The sequence below is a fragment of the Chelonoidis abingdonii genome, chromosome 11 (genome assembly GCF_003597395.2).
Source record: "Chelonoidis abingdonii isolate Lonesome George chromosome 11, CheloAbing_2.0, whole genome shotgun sequence".
NCBI lineage: Eukaryota > Metazoa > Chordata > Testudines > Testudinidae > Chelonoidis > Chelonoidis abingdonii.
Window position 1 is genome coordinate 48,896,660 of NC_133779.1, and position 17,740 is coordinate 48,914,399.

At 51.6% G+C, this 17,740-nt stretch overlaps 2 protein-coding genes across 4 annotated transcripts in view; one reads left to right on the forward strand and one right to left on the reverse strand.

Annotated features, from left to right (window-relative positions):
• Positions 1-1,624: 1,624 nt before the first annotated feature.
• On the reverse strand, positions 1,625-14,690 carry POLR3C (RNA polymerase III subunit C). 3 transcript variants are annotated; one of them, XM_032792174.2, is made up of 15 exons: positions 14,328-14,663; positions 12,563-12,729; positions 11,476-11,731; positions 9,628-9,813; positions 9,370-9,458; positions 8,846-8,950; positions 8,191-8,283; positions 6,811-6,891; positions 6,252-6,303; positions 6,078-6,138; positions 5,157-5,307; positions 4,239-4,340; positions 3,208-3,257; positions 2,211-2,360; positions 1,625-1,881 (listed from the first exon to the last, which is right to left on the reverse strand). In XM_032792174.2, the coding sequence occupies exons 2-15, from the start codon at positions 12,707-12,709 to the stop codon at positions 1,800-1,802; spliced, it is 1,605 nt and encodes a 534-aa protein (XP_032648065.1). In that variant the 5' UTR covers positions 12,710-12,729; positions 14,328-14,663; the 3' UTR covers positions 1,625-1,799. The 3 variants fall into 3 exon arrangements, with proteins under 3 accessions (XP_032648065.1, XP_074927182.1, XP_032648066.1); XM_075071081.1 differs by lacking the exon at positions 8,191-8,283 and having other exon boundaries at positions 14,328-14,690; XM_032792175.2 differs by lacking the exons at positions 12,563-12,729; positions 14,328-14,663 and adding an exon at positions 12,333-12,547.
• Positions 14,691-14,775: 85 nt separating this feature from the next.
• Positions 14,776-17,740, forward strand: part of RNF115 (ring finger protein 115) — a 39,039-nt gene continuing 36,074 nt past the window's right edge. Inside the window, exon 1 of the mRNA XM_032792177.2 lies at positions 14,776-14,978. Within this exon, the coding sequence (XP_032648068.1) occupies positions 14,892-14,978 (87 nt within the window). The 5' untranslated portion in view covers positions 14,776-14,891. The remainder of the gene's footprint in view (positions 14,979-17,740) is intronic.

Sequence of the window (17,740 nt, forward strand, 5' to 3'; positions counted from 1 at the left end):
GCCCCCATCCCCACCGACACATACCCAGCCCTGACTGCCCACACACAGCCTCCCCCCCACCGCCCGCAATAACCCTCACCCCTGGTGCCCCACCACCCACCGCGCCGCATGACCAGCCCTGTGCCGGCCGCCCAGCTCCGCACACACACCCCATCCCCACCCCCACCTGCAGAACCCGGCGCGCTTCGGGCCGGGGCGCAGCCCTTGCCAGGGCAGCAGCCAGCCCCGCGCCAGGCTCTTCCGATGGGCGCGGCGCCGCGGGAGCGGGGCCCGGCTCGGGGCCTTGCGGCGAGCGCAAGCGAACCCGGAGCGAGGGCGGCTGCATGGCCGCGCGGCGAGCGGAGAAGTACGGAGAAGGGCGCCCCTGCTGGCTGCTCGCCGCGCAACCGGCTCAGCCGCTGCGGGACACGCGGGGACCCAGCAGGGGTTGGGCACATGCCGCCCGCCCCCGGCCTCTGCAGCCCCTTGGAGGCGGGGCGCACGGAGCCCAGCAGCCCGAGGAGCTGGGGGTGTTGCCGCCTGGAAGCGGTCGAGACCCTCCCCCCGCACCTGGGGGAGCCCTGTCCTGGACCAGGACCCCCTGGCGCCAGGCGCTGGACAGGCCCTGCCCCAAAGAGCAGCCCCCATCTAAGTCTAAGCTCCTCCCATCACATCTTCCTACCTAGGGCCTCGCCGCCCCAGAAACCTGTCTGCAAGAGGGGCTGTAAAGGCAAGTCAGGGATGCTGGGCCAGCTCGCTAGGAAGGTTTAGCAAGGAGAAAGTTTCTCGGTGGTAAAAATCTCTGGCCTGGAGATTATTCCTCCTGCTAGCAGTGATGGATGAAACCTTAGGGCTTCCTGCCTCTAGCTGCAGCCACTGGAGGGCAGATGTGATCGCACCCAGGGCCAGATCTGTTCCTTCCACTAGGGCAGTGGTTCTCAACCTGTTGTCCATAGACTGTCTAAGGGGTCCGTGAAAGGTTGTTACCACAGGACAGTGGTTTTCAACCTGGAGGTCTGCAACTGATGGCTAAGATTTCCAAAGGGGTCCACTCCTCCATTGGAAATTTTTTTAGTGGTCCACCCATGGAAAAAGGTCAAGAACCCCTGCACTAGAGGAAAACATGCCGGGCCAGCGCGCTGTCCGATGTGTTCAGCTGGCACCGCATCATGACTAGCTTTCCACGATACTCTGACTTTTCCTCAGCCTCCTGCTATCTTTCACCACCGGGTCAAACCTCTCAGCCATGCTGCGGCTCTGTCTGCACTGCAAGCTACAGGTGCGTTTACATAGAGACCGCGATCTGCCGCAGACCAGGTACAGGTTGTGGTCACCAGGCTGGGCTCTTGATGGTCAATTCCAGACCTAGGAGGCTCAGTGGAAAGGTTTTGCAAGGAACCCTGCCCTTCAGACTCAGCTGGCCACAGGGTAGCACTCTCACCAGAGAGGTCATGGACTGAATGGGTTATGGACACACACGCTGGCATGCCAGGTGTGTATGGGGAGTTGGCATTGCCCGGAACTAGGGAACTAAATTGTCCAGATGGCATCTTTCAGCAGCCCCAGAACTTACTGAGTGGGGTTCTCAGGCCGGAGCGATCAGGGCTTTTGTACCATCCCCACCTCCAACAACCCCCTCCGAAGCTAATCAGCGCAGTCAGCATTTTATTTTGTCTCCAATCACTGTTAAATGTACAGTAAAAATAAAACACTCAGAACAGCTGTCTGAAAACTCCCCCCGCGCAGGAAGCGGACAGTTCCACCCAGAGTGCCATGACCGGCGTGGTGAAAGGGACGCAGTCTGCCAGCAGGGGGTGCCCTCACAGCTTCTTCACTGTGCTTTCGATGTACGACTCCAGCACAAAGATGGTTTCGTCGACTTGATTCTCGCTGGCGTCAATCCTGTGACAAGTGGAGGGAGAGTGTCACAGGCCGAGCAGCGCGTGTCAGTGCCGCCTTGTGCTTAGCGGGAGTCTCCCAGGTGAGCAGTGCACAGCTATTTACTAACAGTCATGCGGGCGGAAGGGAAGTGGCGTTGTCCCTGCTAACATGGGGAACCTGATGCAGATGGAGAATGCAGCTTGCCCAAGAATAGAACGAGGAGTCCTGACTCCCAGCCCCCACCCTGCTCTGATTAGACCCACACTCCCACAGCCAGGTTTAGCCCCCAGGAATCCTGATTCCCCATTCCCTGGACTAGCCGGCCCAACCCTCGCCATGGCACTGCTCACTTGTTGACGTTGCGTTTGAGGTTCTCCAGCTGCTGGCGCTCCGGGGCTGTGATCATCTCCTCGATCTCCTGCAGCTGCATCTCCTCGGCGCCTGTGGCCTGCATGGACGCTAGGATGGCCTCCACCCGCTGAGACTTCTCCAGCAGGCGCCTGGGGGCGAGGCAGACAGCGTACACTTGAGTGCCAGTGAGACGCTGAAGCCGGTACCCATCACTCAGGTTTGGGCCGACTGCGCTACTCACAAGGGGCCAGACCCAGTCTAGGATCCAGGCAGGTTCCTGCCTGTCTTCAAATCCATGTGTCTACCTCCCCCCACACTGTCCTCATCAATAACATCTCCTCCTTGGCCCTCCCCTTGTCCATTCCCCTGGGGCTTGTCTTTATTCCTCTTCCCCTTCCTACCCTGCGAACTCTGGGGCTAGGGGCTGCATTTGCAAAGTGTCATGTGTACCAGCAATGCCTGTGGCTGTGCCAAACGCGCCAGGGCCTGTCTCAGCAGGGGCCATTTGTACTGATGCAGTTCCCCAGAGGGGTGAACCCCCCCTGCAGATCCTTGCACCCAGGGCACTTCCCATATTGCAAAGCTGGAGTGAACCACATTGGCTCAAGCCCTGACTGATACTGGGACAGGGTGTGTGTGTCCGTGTGCGTACTCCAGGATGACCATCCCAGCATGGATATTTATCCTTAACCGCCCTCCCTGCAAAACAATCTTCATTGCCATCCCTCTGTCTATCTTTGACGCTTACTGGGCACCCAGACCCAGTTGCTCCAAGTTATTTAGGCTTCTAACTCCCAATGGTAGCTAGGTGCCCAACTCCCTTTGAGGCTCTGGGCCCCACTGCCCTAGCAGCCGGGTACCAGTTAAGCCCCAGCTTGCTGACATTTCCCATTGGTAAGCCCCTCTAGTTACAAAGCCCACGCTGGAGGCCTGAGCTACTCGGCCCCAGCGTGATGACTCGGCCCAGGAGCTTTTGGCCTGCTTAGCGCAACTCACTTGTTCTCTTTGGTTTCGTACTGTCGCCTTTCAATCAGGTTGGCCACACTCTAGGGAAGGGAAAGAGAGAAACAAGAAGCAGGGTTTGGGGGAGGGATACAAAGAAACAGCACCATCTGACTATGCGCTCAAAGGGGGTGGGGGGCAATACTGTGCCCCAAAACTGGCTCCTGCTGGCTCTCAGCCTGCAGAGAGGTCCTCTGCCCCATGAGCCGTGAAGATGGGCAGAATCGGGGTGGGGGATGGGTTTTATGCATCTGCTCTGGCTCTGGTCTCTCTGCAGATAATTCTTGTGCCATTTACAGGGCCTGGTGTGGAAATCCGTGTTACCTTCGCGCACAGTTGCTGGGGATGGTGTTACAGGTCACAGATGGATCGGAGAGGGTTTATCACCCACCCCGAGCAAGAGCCTCTACCATCGTGTGGGAACTGCAGCCTTGTGCTCTGAACCCTCCCATAAGCGAAGCAGGGTCAAGCTAGGTCTGTGCTAGGATGACAGCCCTTCAAGGCAAACCTAGACAGAGCAGGGAGCGGTGACAGCATGCCTGCCTCTGAACTGGCCCTGAACGTGATGCCCAAGCACAGCAGCAAAGGGCGAAGTGCTGCAAGCAGTTGCCTCTCTCACCAGAGATGTAACACTGATCCGGGCACTACCATCACCGGCCTCCTGGCCAGGTGTGAATGTGCCGAGTGACATTCTGCCTCCCTACGGTTCTCCCTGCTGGTTCAATGGAATGCTGGACTTTCCATTTCCTGTGCAGGGCAGCTGCGCACCCTCAACCCAATCAAGTGGCTGAGTGAGCCCTGTGTCACTTTTCCCCTCCGTCGGTAAATCGCTATGGGATGAAAGGGGCCAGGATGGTCGGCTCAGTGACTCCGCACCTGGGAATGTTTTTCTCCATGTTGCCAGGTCCCCGACAACCCAACCGCTGTTGTGGTGACGCAGAGTCAGAGAGAGGAAATAAACCAAAGGAGTACAAGGGGTGCGAAGGACACAGTGTCAGGCAGATGGCCAGGGAATCATCAAGTACCTTATAACACCAGTGCAGCAGCATCCGCGCAGAGGACAGCGTGTTCACTGCGTACAGATAGAAGGTCCTGGAGGGGGCGTGGTCAGGAGTCTTTGGAATCTCCTGTTTGCGGGCAGGAAGGAAGATTGTAACGTGTGTGTCAGCCCTCCGGGGAGAAGGTATCTGTCTGTTCTCTCTGCATGCTCCTTTCTAGCTTCCCCCAGGGACCCAGCGATCGTCAGTCTTTGCAAAGAGAGAGAGGGAGTGTGGGGGCTAGTGGTGTGACCCTGACCGCTTACATCCTTACCACGGTTCCACCAGTAATTCGCCATGTGATCCTGGGAAAGTCGCTGCACCTTCTCGGCTTCCCCCGTGGCAAACTGCATGGGAAGGGCACTTGCTAGTGGCAGCCTGAGGACCAGTGCTTGGAAACTGTCCGGTGACACATATGTCCCATTACTATTATTCGTTAGCAAACCTGCGGCTAGCTGGGGGACCCAATAGCGAGGGGACAGCAACTGAGACCACAAAACACTTGACAGATATTAATGAAATCAGCTTTCCACTCCCCAGGGAGACAGGATAACACTGGATCCATTGTCCAGGTCTATGAAAACGGAGGCAGAGAGAGATGAATGACCTAAGAGTTCTGATTCCTTTGTTCTAATGCTAAGCAACACTCCCTCCCAGAATTGGGAATGGAAACTAAGACCCCACCCCAGTGCTGTAACCACTAGACCACGCTCCCACCCCACAGCTCAGAATGGAAGCCAAGCGTTCTGACTCCCAGCCCCCTGCTCTGATCGGGATGCAACCCAGGATTCCCAATCCCCTGCTCTAATCACCTTCCTTCATCTGCATTCATCTCGATGTCCTGTATGCCCTGTTTGTGGCACACTCTGCTCACCTCTGGGTGACAGCGTGAATAGGTACGCTCACCTGTAAGGACACAAAGTTCTCAGACAACATTTTATACAGCATGTCCTTTGCCTCCTTGGCGGGAATCATGGCAAAATCTTCCACTTGTTTCTGTTCCAAATGTTTCTTCCGCAGAAGCAGCCGGAATATCCTCGCGCAACGGGAACCAAATCTAGATGGAGGAGGAACAAACCAACCAACACACAACTCTAGGGAAGAGACACAACATCAAAACCTAGACCCGCTGCACAGGGGGATCGGAGAATTGAGAAGGTTCCTACATTAACGCTGCAGAGGAGAAAAAGCATCTTGTGTGTGTTGGAGATGGAATGAAATCCTGACTTCAGAGCCACAGGCCCAAACCAGATCAGACCTGAGTCCAGAACTCGGTCTCTGGACCAGTGACTGATGCTTTAGAAATGCAGGAAAATGATACGCGTTTGAGAGTTAATCATGCAGATGTCACTAAATCTTCACTCAGCAATATTCATTTGCCTAGTTCCTGACATCCAAGCTAGCTAAAGAGGGAGCAGGCTGCCCAGCAGAGACTGGACAATCTCATCACAACTAATGTCACCTTCCTATCTGGTACCGCCCAGGAAGCCTTGAAACCATGAATACTTTCAACATCCAGCTGGATAATGTGGGGCCTGATCCTGAGATATATCAGTCACTAAAACTGATGGGAGTTGCGAGGGAGCTTAGCACCTCTCAGGATTGGACCTTCCTTCCTCCCTCCCTCTTCAATGAAAGGATGGAGATTGTGGGTGATAAAGGACTGTTGTAGCTGTGTGGGATATGGACAGACCAGGTGGGTGATGTAATCTCTTTTACTGGACCAGCAAATACTGGTACTGCCTCACCCACCTTGTCTCTCTGATATCTGTGCCTTGGGCAGAGTAACGAGGGGGCTAACAAGCCGCAATCGAGCAGCTGCTTTACCTCTCCTGTACGATGGATTCCAGAGTTGCTGTTGCCAGAGTCGCAAGGGCCTTGTGGAGATCTGAGCCGTGCGTGTCAAGGTACCACACATGAATTACCAGGGATCACACCACTCTCAGTAAGCCCTGTGACCAGCAGTAAACTGCCCATAGCAGATTTCTCAGTAAAGGATACTGATGACATACATGCCACCCCCACTGTCCCCGGATTTACCAACAAACTCCAGCTACAAGGAAATAAAAGGGTTCAATGTATCCAAAGACTATTATAATTCTGATACAAATTGAATACCATTTGGAGCAGAATGTAAGTTTCTTAAAATTCCCCAACCTTAATGGTTAGAGGATGTTTCCAAAGCCTAATGTTAATAGTAACATTCTCATGATGTTTAAACCTTAATGGGAAAAATGTTTTTCTTTTGCATTTAAACCTTCCTCCTCCCAGCTGCAACCATTCTGACCTAGGGCAGGAGAACTCCAAGATGAAATCGACTAGAAACAAGGTAAAACTGACTAGTGCCTGTTTTCGCTGTCCACGCTGAGTGAGGTGAAGAAACCAAAGCCCTTATACTACCAACACATAAACAGGTGAACAGCTTTGCTTATGCAGGTACCACTCACTTTAATGGGGTCCACTCATGTGGAGAGGACTGCATGATTGGGGCCCTGATTCAGAATTGGACCAAAGGTGGAAACCCTGTTCAAACCCAAATTATACATAATGCATTTCTTACCGGGTCATCAGCTAGCAAAGTGAGATACTGATCCAGAATTTGTTTCACAATGTTGTATCCTGCTGGAAGAGATCTGAATATCTGTGGAATAAAAGAATACCCAGAACATATGTGCTATTCGCATTTAAGATGATAAAAATAAACAGTACTTAATTCATTTGGATATCAGAGTGCTTTACAAACATGTGCTCATTGATCCTCAGAGCCCTGCTCCACGGTAAGCATTTTTATTTCCGTTTTACAGAAGGAGAAGCTGCAGCACAGAGAGGTGAAGTAACTTGCCTGAGGTCACACAGTGAGTCAGCAGCAGAACCAGTCATAAATTCATAGATTCCAAGGCCAAAAGAAGTCACTGTGATCCTCTAGTCTGACCTCCATATAACAGGACACAGAAATTCCTGAAATAATGCCTCTTTGAACTACAGCAGATCATTTAAAAAAACACCCAGTCTTGATTTAAAAACTGCTAGTGATGGAGAATCTGCCATGACCCCTGGTGAGCTGTTCCAATGATGAATTATCCTCACGGTTAACATTTCACACCTGATTTCCAGCCTGAAGTTGTCTAGCTTCAACTTTCAGCCATTGGATTTTGTTAGATCTTTGTCTGCTAGACTGAAGAGACCATTATCAAATGTCTCTTCCCCACGTAGGTGCTTATAGACCATGATCAAGTCATCTGTTCACCTCTTTGTTAAACGAAACAGAGTCTATCACTATACAGCATCTTTTCCACCCTTCAGACATTATTGTGGCAATTCTCTGAACTCTCGCCAATTTCGCAACATCCTCCCTGAAGTAGGAACACCAGACCTGGACACAGTATTCCAACAGAGATCACATTAGTGCCAAATACAGAGTAAACAACCTCTCTACTCCTACTTGAGACTCCCCTGTGTAGGTAGCCAAAGATCACATTAGACCTTTTGGCCACAGTGTTGCATTGAGAGTTCACGGTCATTTATCTACCCTGACCTCCAAATCTTTTTCAGAGTCTTGGCTTCTCAGAGGAGAGTCCCCCCTCCTGCACGTACGGCCTACTTTCTTGTTCCTAGATGTATAACTTTACAGTTAAAACCCAGGAGTCCTTCTCTCACCACTAGACAGCCCTTCCACAGTGTGGATTTGAGGCTGTCTGCAAACAGCAGGAGAGAGTGGGTGACGCTCATGACCAAACCTTGAAGTCTAAAATGAGTGTTCAGCTGGGTTCCTGTGCCATTCAATAATACAGTGTCTGGAGCTTGTTCTGTGTCTAGCACCAAGGGATCCTGGTCGAGGACAGGGGCTGCTAGCTGCGGCCACAATGCATATAACAGTGAAAGAAATCCAGTTATCTGTGTCCGATTACTATGGAGTGCCCCAAGTTCTGCAGAAACTCACCTCGTTGGAAGACAGTGGCTGCGTATAAGGTGCATTGGAAGATGTGGTAATTTCACTCATCCTCAGCATAGTCCGCACTATTTCACTGCTGGTCTGTTTCAAAAGGAAGGAAACAGCCTTTAGGCCTTGACAGAATCTCTGTTTACAAGATGGAAGAAGAATTCCCTTCCCCCCTCAAGAACCGGGGTGCTCCAAATTCAGAAATCAGCCTCCAGTAAGATCTAGGTTGCATTAGCCTCCTTCCACTCATCTTAGGCTGATCACATGCCCCACTGAACTGCCAGAAAGACCATTCCATTGCAGGGGAAGTGAAAGATGCTCTGGGAGAGCAACATATGGGCTTAGCAGCATGGATAACAGGCATGTAGGATTTGATATACTGGAGCAAACAGCTGGTGCATCTAGGGCAAAACTCCCATTGATTAAAATGGGAAGAAGCCCTTGGTCCAATTCCTGTCTGCAGCAGCAACCAATGCCCGATATTTCAGAAGAAGGTGAAATATTCCTTCCTGACCCTTGCAGCCATCAGCTAGTACCTTGAAGCATGAGATTTGAAGCTTTTAACATGTAACTGCCAAAGTTGCGATCACCAAATTCCCCACTCCTGCTACCTGGAGTAACCCTGCTGAGGAAGTTCCTGATTATGTCTGCGTACCTGGTCCATCCTGTTGGCCACGGCACTGACTATGGCTTGGTCTCGGAAGTGCTGGTGGAACCGATCGATGTTGGTTTGCCAATAAATACCATCATCGGGTGGGGGCTGAGAAGAAACAGGGGAGAGGGAGAAGGAAACGCTGAGGCTGGTTTACTGGCTGCAGAGCCAGATGCTTGTCTGAGGAATGAGCACCATCAGCAGGGCGAATTCTGAGGGGTGCTGAGCACCTGCAATGTACCCTGAAGCTTGTTGGGAGTTGCAGGTGTCTAGAATCTCAGAAGAGTTGGGCCAATAGGAATTGAACCAAGAAGGGGAGGTTACATAGTGTATGACAGGCAGACTGTCCACACCAAACAGCCTCTTGAACAAGGCTGTAAAGCAGCCTCATGCCCCCTTGTGGTCCCTGCTGGTCGTCACTGGCTATTGACCCAAAAGGTCAGATACTGGAATAAAGGACTGCTAAGATCGCAGAGATCATTGCCGGCCTGAATGCAAGCCAAGGAGCTGCAGTGGGTTAGCAATACCTCTTTGCTGTCTGCATCTTGTTTCTGCCTTTTTGCCTTGTGTTCACCATTATCTTCATCATCAAATGATCTTCTCCTTTTCCCTTTCCCTGTGGGCCACAGACAGGGTTTGCCTCTGAATACCAGCACAGCAGTCTTGCGTTCAGGTCAGAAAGCTCCCAAAGCCCTTTGCTGATTACACAGAGATCACCCCGAGCATTTGATGCCACCCACTCACATTCTAAATGCAATCTACCCAAGGAGACTGACAGCTCTCACCTATGAGATTCAGGTTGGGGACCACGTACATGTCCTTCTCATTAACCACCAAAGTGGGCACAGGAGGTGGTGGCGCATCCAAAGTCTCGGTAGTTTCAGGGGCCATTGGGCATCTCTGAATGAAGTGCGTGTCCGCTAGGCGCACAAACGTGTTGGAAACTTCACCATAGTCCATGGTTTTCCCATCTGGGCGAAAGGATACCAAGGAGAACATAATGGATCATGATCCCAAACTCCAGCTGCTCCTGCACCCATGTGGGATAAGGCCACATCGTCGTCTTTAAGAGACGTACAAGCAGGGCTGCGTAAGAGAAGGCTCAGTATCTGATGTGCATTAATCACCTTCCACCCACTCACTACAGCTGACTTCAGACCTTGGGCCAAATCTGCAAAGGCGATGGGTGATTTTGGGTGCCTCAGTTTCTAGGTGACAACTAGAGACCCCTTAAAGGGGCCTGAGATGGGCCAGGCAGGTCTTTCTAATGTGTCACAACTTGGGCACCCAAAATCACTAGTCACCTTGAAAAATCTTAACCCGTCTTTCTCCCCACCATGCTAGTAGCATGAGTCTGCTCTCTGTCCCTTTGCAAATCTCACAACTGCTGGTGCAAGAACCTTCTTCTACGCTTCTTCTACACCTGAAACATTTCCTGTATATTTCTGTTCCATTCCCCACCTCTAGCAGGGCCCTCTCTCAGCCCCTCTCTTTGCCACCATCCACAGGAGAGTCTTTCTGGGAGCTTTTAGAAAATTCCTGAATGTCTGTCTTATTTCAAATCTCACCAGATAATGCAGTTTGTCTCTGATGCCTCTTAACGTCTCTCATTATCGTCATTTATATTCCAACAGCACCTGGGTTTAGCAGGCCAACGGTCAAACCACTGAGCTATTCCTCTCCCTGAGGGAATCTGGAAATATCTTTCTTCCCAGATATTTAAGGCCTCCCACATTTCTCTTAAGAGAAAGGTGCAGTGGAAACACAAAGATTTCCACCTCTTTGTAGGCTACGAAACAATGGAAATAGTTAAATGAGCAGAACAAACTTAGGTCTGTTGGAGGGACAGACACAGAGGTAAGGGAAAAACAGATTCAGTGATGAATACATGTTTTCCATTTTAGTCCATGTGTGTAAAATTCAGCCTTGAGATGAGAAATATGCAGGAAACCAGAATTTACCCAATGACAAGTGCTACGTAGATTCCAAAAAGTGTAAGTGTTGTTACTCCCATTTTACAGATGGGGAAACTGAGGCACAATGAGGGGCAGTGACTCCCTGCAGGTCATACAGTGAGCCAGTAGTAGAGCAGAGAATGCATTCCCAGGTTTCCTACCATGTTGACTCCTACACTTGTCTACTGATAGAAAGATAGGGTAAAAAAGAGACATCGAAATAAGTCATAGTCAAATGGTCTAAGCACAGGAGCCAGTTCTGTTCCCAGCTCTGACAGTGACTCACTGTGTGATCTTGGGCAGTTCCCGCCTTTCCCCGTGCCTCAGTTTCCCCATCTACAGATTGTGGATGATGATACTGACCTCTCTCCTGGAGATGCTTGGGAGTGTCAGTGTTCTGTACAGCCCCTAGAGGATGCTCCATATGGACCTGACCTAAAGCCCACTGAAGTCGATGGAACAATTCCCATTTATTTCAATGGACTTTGGATCAGGCTCTATGTCCAGAGCTCTCTTTTTCTGCACAGATCCTGGGAGCCATCCAATCCCCTTTCACTGTGTTCCCTCTGGTGCATGAAGTATCGGCCCAGCAGCCCCAAACCTTGCCAGACAGATAAGATGCTGCAGCAAAGGGTTTCTGCTCTATTTCTCAGCTGTCTCCACACCCCTTTGGCTCACCCTCCATAGTTTCCGTCAGCCTGTTCACAACTTTTCGCACCACAACACTCATGGTCATTTTGCCATTCAGCAGCAGCTCCTCCACGATCAGCTCGCCCATGTCGCTGTAGAGGGTCTTGGCAGTGTAGATGTAACGTGGATACCGGAGGATCCTCAGCACCCGACTGCATGAAGCTTCGTACTCCACAAAGCCTCGTTTCTGCAGCTGGTAGGTCACCAGGTTGTGTTGAATGAGGACACAGAGAGCTTTCTTAACCTGCACATGCCAGAGAAAGGAATGAGCCACGTACTTGGAAACTTAGCATAGTTTATATGGGGGAAAACAACCATTATGCTTCAGGGCTGATCACCTCAGGGATAAGGAAGGGAATGCCCCTCCGCTTAGGTGCCTTATCTCCATCCATAGTCTCAGGAATGGTCATACGTTCCCCAATTATCACTGATCACTAACAACCAGATCATCTTTATTGTGGGAAAGGGAAGGGTGATGTTTGAAATTCCCCATGCGCCTCAGGCTACCATAGAACTAAGAGATGGAAAAACCTACAAGATCTCCTCCTACTCGAGGCAGGGCCTGAGAATCTCATAGTTCTGACTCACTGTGTGACTCTGGGCCAGTAAGTCTCATCTCCTTATTCTCCAGATGCTGCACTAACTTCAGAGAATTCCATTTCTTGTCCTCTGCACCCTCTATAAAACTAAATTAGACCACCCTCCTTCCCTTTGCCCTTCGGTGGAGAGGTAAGAGCTCAGACCCTTTTCTGTTAAAGCCAATGGCAAAAGTCCCATGGATTGCAATCTGTACTATTAAAGAAACTGATTTGGTTTTAAATAGACATGTTCAAATTCTGATTTACCTTTTGCAAACACATTTAGAATAACAGAATCCTTCAAAAGCACCAGAAATGGTGACCGACAAGTTGTAATGCGCGAATAATAGTTCAGTCAACTGACGAAGTGGGTATTCACCCACGAAAGCTTATGCTCCAATACATCTGTTAGTCTGAAAGGTGCCACAGGACTCTCTGTTGCTTCAGTCAGCTCTGTGATCCGAAGGAGACTAACTCTTCAAGTATTCCAGACATACCTGATCTAGCGACATCCCTGTGTCGTTGGCAATCACTCTCAGTGGCTGGCTGCCTGTCTTGATAAGATGAGTCCCTATCTTTTCCACAATCTCGCCAAAATGTTCTTGCAGCAGGAGGGAACAGAGTTTAATTTCTGCCTGAGTCATCTTGCCGGCAACTTAAAATACTAAAGGATATGGGAAAAAGCATTTATGTTATTAAAGTTCTTATCAGGTGAGACAGGCAAGCGCAGGAGATTTGCTGATTGGATGCAATGATTTTGACCTCTTGAGTCACCTGTTTGAATTGGCCTAGATCAGTGGGAACTAAAAGCTGTTACCAATTCATGCCTGAAATGAACCTGGTGGGTTTGAGGCTAAGCCTATATCAAAACTGCCCTCACAGCCAGCCCCCTTGTTGGCAATCTGGTCAGGCGGGCAGGCGGCCTGCCTGCCCGCCAAGGACTGAATGAGCCATGGAGCCTAAACACATTGTATTCCCTGTGATGATCCCTCCAGGGCAGGGTGGGCTGTGGAGAGAGCTTGCCTTGTCCTATCCTACCTTTCCTACCGCTGTATCTGCTCTGCAGATAATCTACCTCTAGGGCTGCCACTTGGGCACTACATTCATTTCAAAATTAAGAGCCTTGTCTGTCTTGTGGGCAGCACTGTAGGAGCTAAAGAATCCTTATGAGATGCTTCAGGAGAGATGCATAATGGGGGAGGAGTAATGGAACAGAAGTGTTGATAAGGAATTTTCTATGGAAACAAAGGACTGAAAGGCAGGAGGAGATAGCTCAGCAAATAGTCTTTTTCAGCTCAGAGGAGGCCTCCTCCAAACAACCATCACAAACATGCTGGGTCTACACAATCTAATTGACTATGACAGGAGTGATACACCCTGAGCCAACAGCGATAGCACAAAATTAACATCCAGGTGAATGATCAGCCAACGGAACCCAGAGTGAGAGGCTTGATGTCAGAAGAAAATGTTATATGAGGGAGGGTTGTGTTGCCAAATGCTTAGAGCAGAGTGCAGCCTCAGAGTCAGGATGCCTGAGCTCTACTCCTAGCTCTTGGGCAGTGGCATGAATGAGTAATCATAGCACTGAACTGGGAACCAGCTACGGGAACGATAATGATCTTAGCATGGGAAGGTAGTGTGGATAGGTGATCAATAGGGTGGTACTGGGAGGAGGGGTCACAGCATGGGACGGGGGAGGGGCCAGGACTCCTGGGTTCTTCTCCCAGCTCTGGGAAGGGAGAGTGGCCGAGGGGTCACAGCATGGGGTGGGGGAGGGGCCAGGACTCCTGGGTTCTGTTCCCAGCTCTGGGAAGGGAGAGTGGCTGAGAGGTCACAGCATGGGACAGGGGGCCAGGACTCCTGGGTTCTTCTCCCAGCTCTGGGAAGGGAGAGTGGTTGAGGGATCACAGCATGGGACGGGGAGGGGGGGGGCAGGACTCCTGGGTTCTTCTCCCAGCGCTGGGAAGGGAGAGTGGCCGAGGGGTCACAGCATGGGACAGGGAACCAGGACTCCTAGGTTCTGTTCCCAGCTCTGGGAAGGGAGAGTGGCTGAGAGGTCACAGCATGGGACAGGGGGCCAGGACTCCTGGGTTCTTCTCCCAGCGCTGGGAAGGGAGAGTGGCCGAGGGGTCACAGCATGGGACAGAGGGGCCAGGACTCCTGGGTTCTTTTTCTGTCCAGCTGCCTTCGTGGGACAGCGTCCACTGTGCGATGTCCCCTGGCCAGGGAGACACCCCCCACCCCCCCGGTGCCCTCACTCACCTGGGGCCTCAGCCTGAATTGTCTGGGGGGAGGGGAGTCTCTTAGGCCCACGCAGCAACCATAGCAACCCCGTCCCCTTCAACTTCCGGCTCGCAGCTGATTACTTCCGGTCACTTCCGATGGCTCCGATTGCCCCCTCGGCGGGGGACTCGCTAGTCAGAGCTACAGAGACTCTATCCCTTGTCCGCTAGAGAGCACGGCTATAATGGGGCCGCTCTACGCACCCCCCTGCTAGTCTCGGTGGTAAGACTGGGGCGCTAAAGCGGAGGCCATCGGTGGAATTTACTGGACGACGCTCTAGCCTCACCCTCCTCCAAGTCTCTCTGGCCAAGTGGAGGACACGGAAGCAACGAGGAGGCCGCTCTACCTTGCAGTCCTCCCGTCTCGCTAGCCTGGTGGAGGACTGAGTCTCCCGGCCCCCTCCCGGCGGAGCACAAGCGAGTAGACGGAAGTGGGCGGCTAGAGGGGCCTGCTGGTCGCTCTGTCCGCGCGGGCTCTAGTCTCGGCGTTCCCCCACGGAGGACTGACGGCAGGCAGGGAGCCCGGGGGAGGGGGAGAGAGAAGATGGCGGAGGCCTCGGCAGCGGCCGCCGTGTCCCAGCATCGCTTCTTCTGCCACAGCTGCAAGGGGGAGGTCAGCCCCAAGCTGCCGGTAAGGGGCGGGGCCAGCCCCCGGGGGGGGCGGGAACCCCCAGATCCCCCGAGGGCGGGGCCCGGGCGGGGGGGTCAAACCCCGGTCCCCTCCCCCCGTGGGAGGCTAGTGGGAAGGGGGGTTAAACCCCAATTCTCCTCCCCCTTGAGGTGGGGGGGTGTTTACCCCCCTCTGGCTGGGGAAGCTGCTGGAGTTTAACATTAAATCCTTGTCCTCGGGGATGGGGGGGCGCAGGCAGGAGGGGTTGAACCCCGAGCCCCCCGCGTGAGAAAGGGGGGTTAAACCCCAACATGTCACCCAGGGAAGAAGGGGGCCCGGGCGGGGGTGAGGTTTAAACCCTACACCTGCCTTTTCCTGAGAACGAGGGCGTGTATGAGGCTAAACCTCAATATTCCTTGGGGGTTAAACCCCAGCATATTCCCTGAAGGGGTGGGAGGCCTGAGGGTTAAGACCAGTTTAAGGGATAGGCTCCTTCTTCCCTCTCCTACCTGAGGTGGTGGGGGCAAGAGGAAGGGGGGGTTAAACCCCAGCACATCTCTTGGTGGGGTGGGGGTGGTTGAGGGTCCCTCCAGTTGAGCCCTCTAACCTGCACAGCATAGAACTGGAAGGGGACGTCCTCGTTCAGCCCCAGATTGTCCTTCAAAGAGATGAAGGCACAAGGTGCTAATCCCCCCTCCCCGCTTTAGGGTTGGAGAGGCTGAGAGGTTAAACCTCAAGCTTCCCTGATGAGAGGAGCCACTAAAGGGGGGGGGGGGGGCGGGCGGGAGCTAATCCCAACCATCCCCATGGAGAGAGGGGGGTTCCCTTTGAGAACACAGGAAAGGTTAAGCCCCACTGAGAGTGGCGGTAAACCCCAGTTCACCCTTCACAGTGGCCCGGGTCTTCTAGAAAGCAAGGGCACCCATTCTCCCTACTCTTGAGAGAGAGCCGCTGGGGGAGAGAGACAGGTACCCAGTGGCATAGACTTGTAGGACTGGAAGGGATGTTGAGAGGTCATCTAGTCTAGTCCCCCGCATGGAGGGAGGACTTCCAATTCTCATGGTGAGAAGGGCAAATTTCAGTTCCCTGGACAGAGGATCAGTAGGACCACAAGCAAGGGAGCTTCTCCATCATGCCCTAGGAAAATGGTTCTCCTTTTGAATACCATCTCTGGGTGTGCATATCTTAGTAAAATAGTCCCGTATCTCTTTGAGGTTGACGTGTGCGATATAGTCCGGGGCCGTATCACAGCTAACACCAGCAGTTCTGTGATAGCGTGGCAGAGTCAAGTCCAGTCTGTGGTCTCTCCATTTAGATCCAAAGTGGTTAGAGTCAAAGGGTGTCGGTGTTGTGCTGCTGATATTCTAGTGATGTCACAGATCGTATCTTGGAGACCTCTTGTCCTAGGAGGTGTTGTTGGGGAGCGTAAGGCTATCTGAGGAGAGGAACAGGCAGTGCAGCTTGACTAGATCAGACCAGGCATGTAATACCTTTTTTGCCTGATATATGGGAATGTCTGGAGATTCTTTGCTAAAGGGGTCTGCGCCCCCCACCCCCAATGCCTAAGTTTCCCTATCTGTAAAATTAGGATAATACCTACCTACCTTCTGAGAGAGCAGGTATAGGAAGATTGTGAGGATCTTAAAGTTTGTGATGCGCCTTACGATTCTCAGAAGAAAGAAACTAATGAAGACCAGTGTGCTGCAGCAAAATCTCAGTGATCTGGACTCCGAAACAGGGTGATGTCCTCCAGTTCCTGGGGATTTCGTAGATGGGGGGGCACCCTTCAGTTATCCAGACTGATTCAGCATCCCTCTGACATTTAGGTAAACAAGGTAATGCTGCGCTATTGTTCTTTCCCTCTGCACCGTGAAGGGAGGTGAGAGGGGGCCTCAAGGATTTTTTTTTCTTTTTTTTTTTTCTTTAAAAATCATTCATAAATGACGTGACTGATGATTTCGAAGATTTCTCTAGCTTGTGTCACGGGTAGCTCACACCTCTGCAACTGCATATAGTCCTGTTGAGACTTACCCTTGTCCATCAGAAATGCAAATCAATCATGTATCTCTCTGCTTCCAAACCCACCCTACGGCCCCTCAAGTGTAGCTAGTAGCCCTGCATTCTGGTGATTTCTCTTCTCTCACTCCCCCTCCCAAATCATATTTGGTTCCCTCTTTATACTACTTGCCTCTGTTGCTGACTTATGCAGTTTTCACTCCCATGTTTCAACTGTCCTTTGTTGTAAAGAAACGCTGCCCTAAATTGCTCACGACCAATTCTTTTCCGTGACTGGGATTCAGGATTTCCTGATGCCATTAGTGCATATTTTGGTATTGGAACTAAAACTCCAGGCCTAGTATGTCCATGCATTTACATGTCGCGTTGTTGTTCGATTGTTCACCGTGTAAACATCTTAGCATTGGCTCCTTTTTTTTTCTTTTCTTTTGCTTTGATGTATATGTCCTACCCTGGCCCCTTTATTTCTAAATCAGAGTCTTCAGTTTTGCTCTGCCTGGGCATTAGAGCTTCTGGACTCTTTGTAAGGTTAATGGTTTGACCTGGCTTTTATTATAATTAGTAGCACCCAGAACCCTAATTGGGATCAGGGTTGCATTGTCCTGGGAACCTGTCCTCTCCCTCTCTGTTTGTGGACACTATGTTGTGCTCTTGAACATTTTCTGTCTTCCACCCTGCAGGTGGCTGCATTTCAGGTATTCTTGAGGATGATACATACTCCAGAAATGTGAGATACTATTTATAAAGTCTGGGTAATAATATGTTCA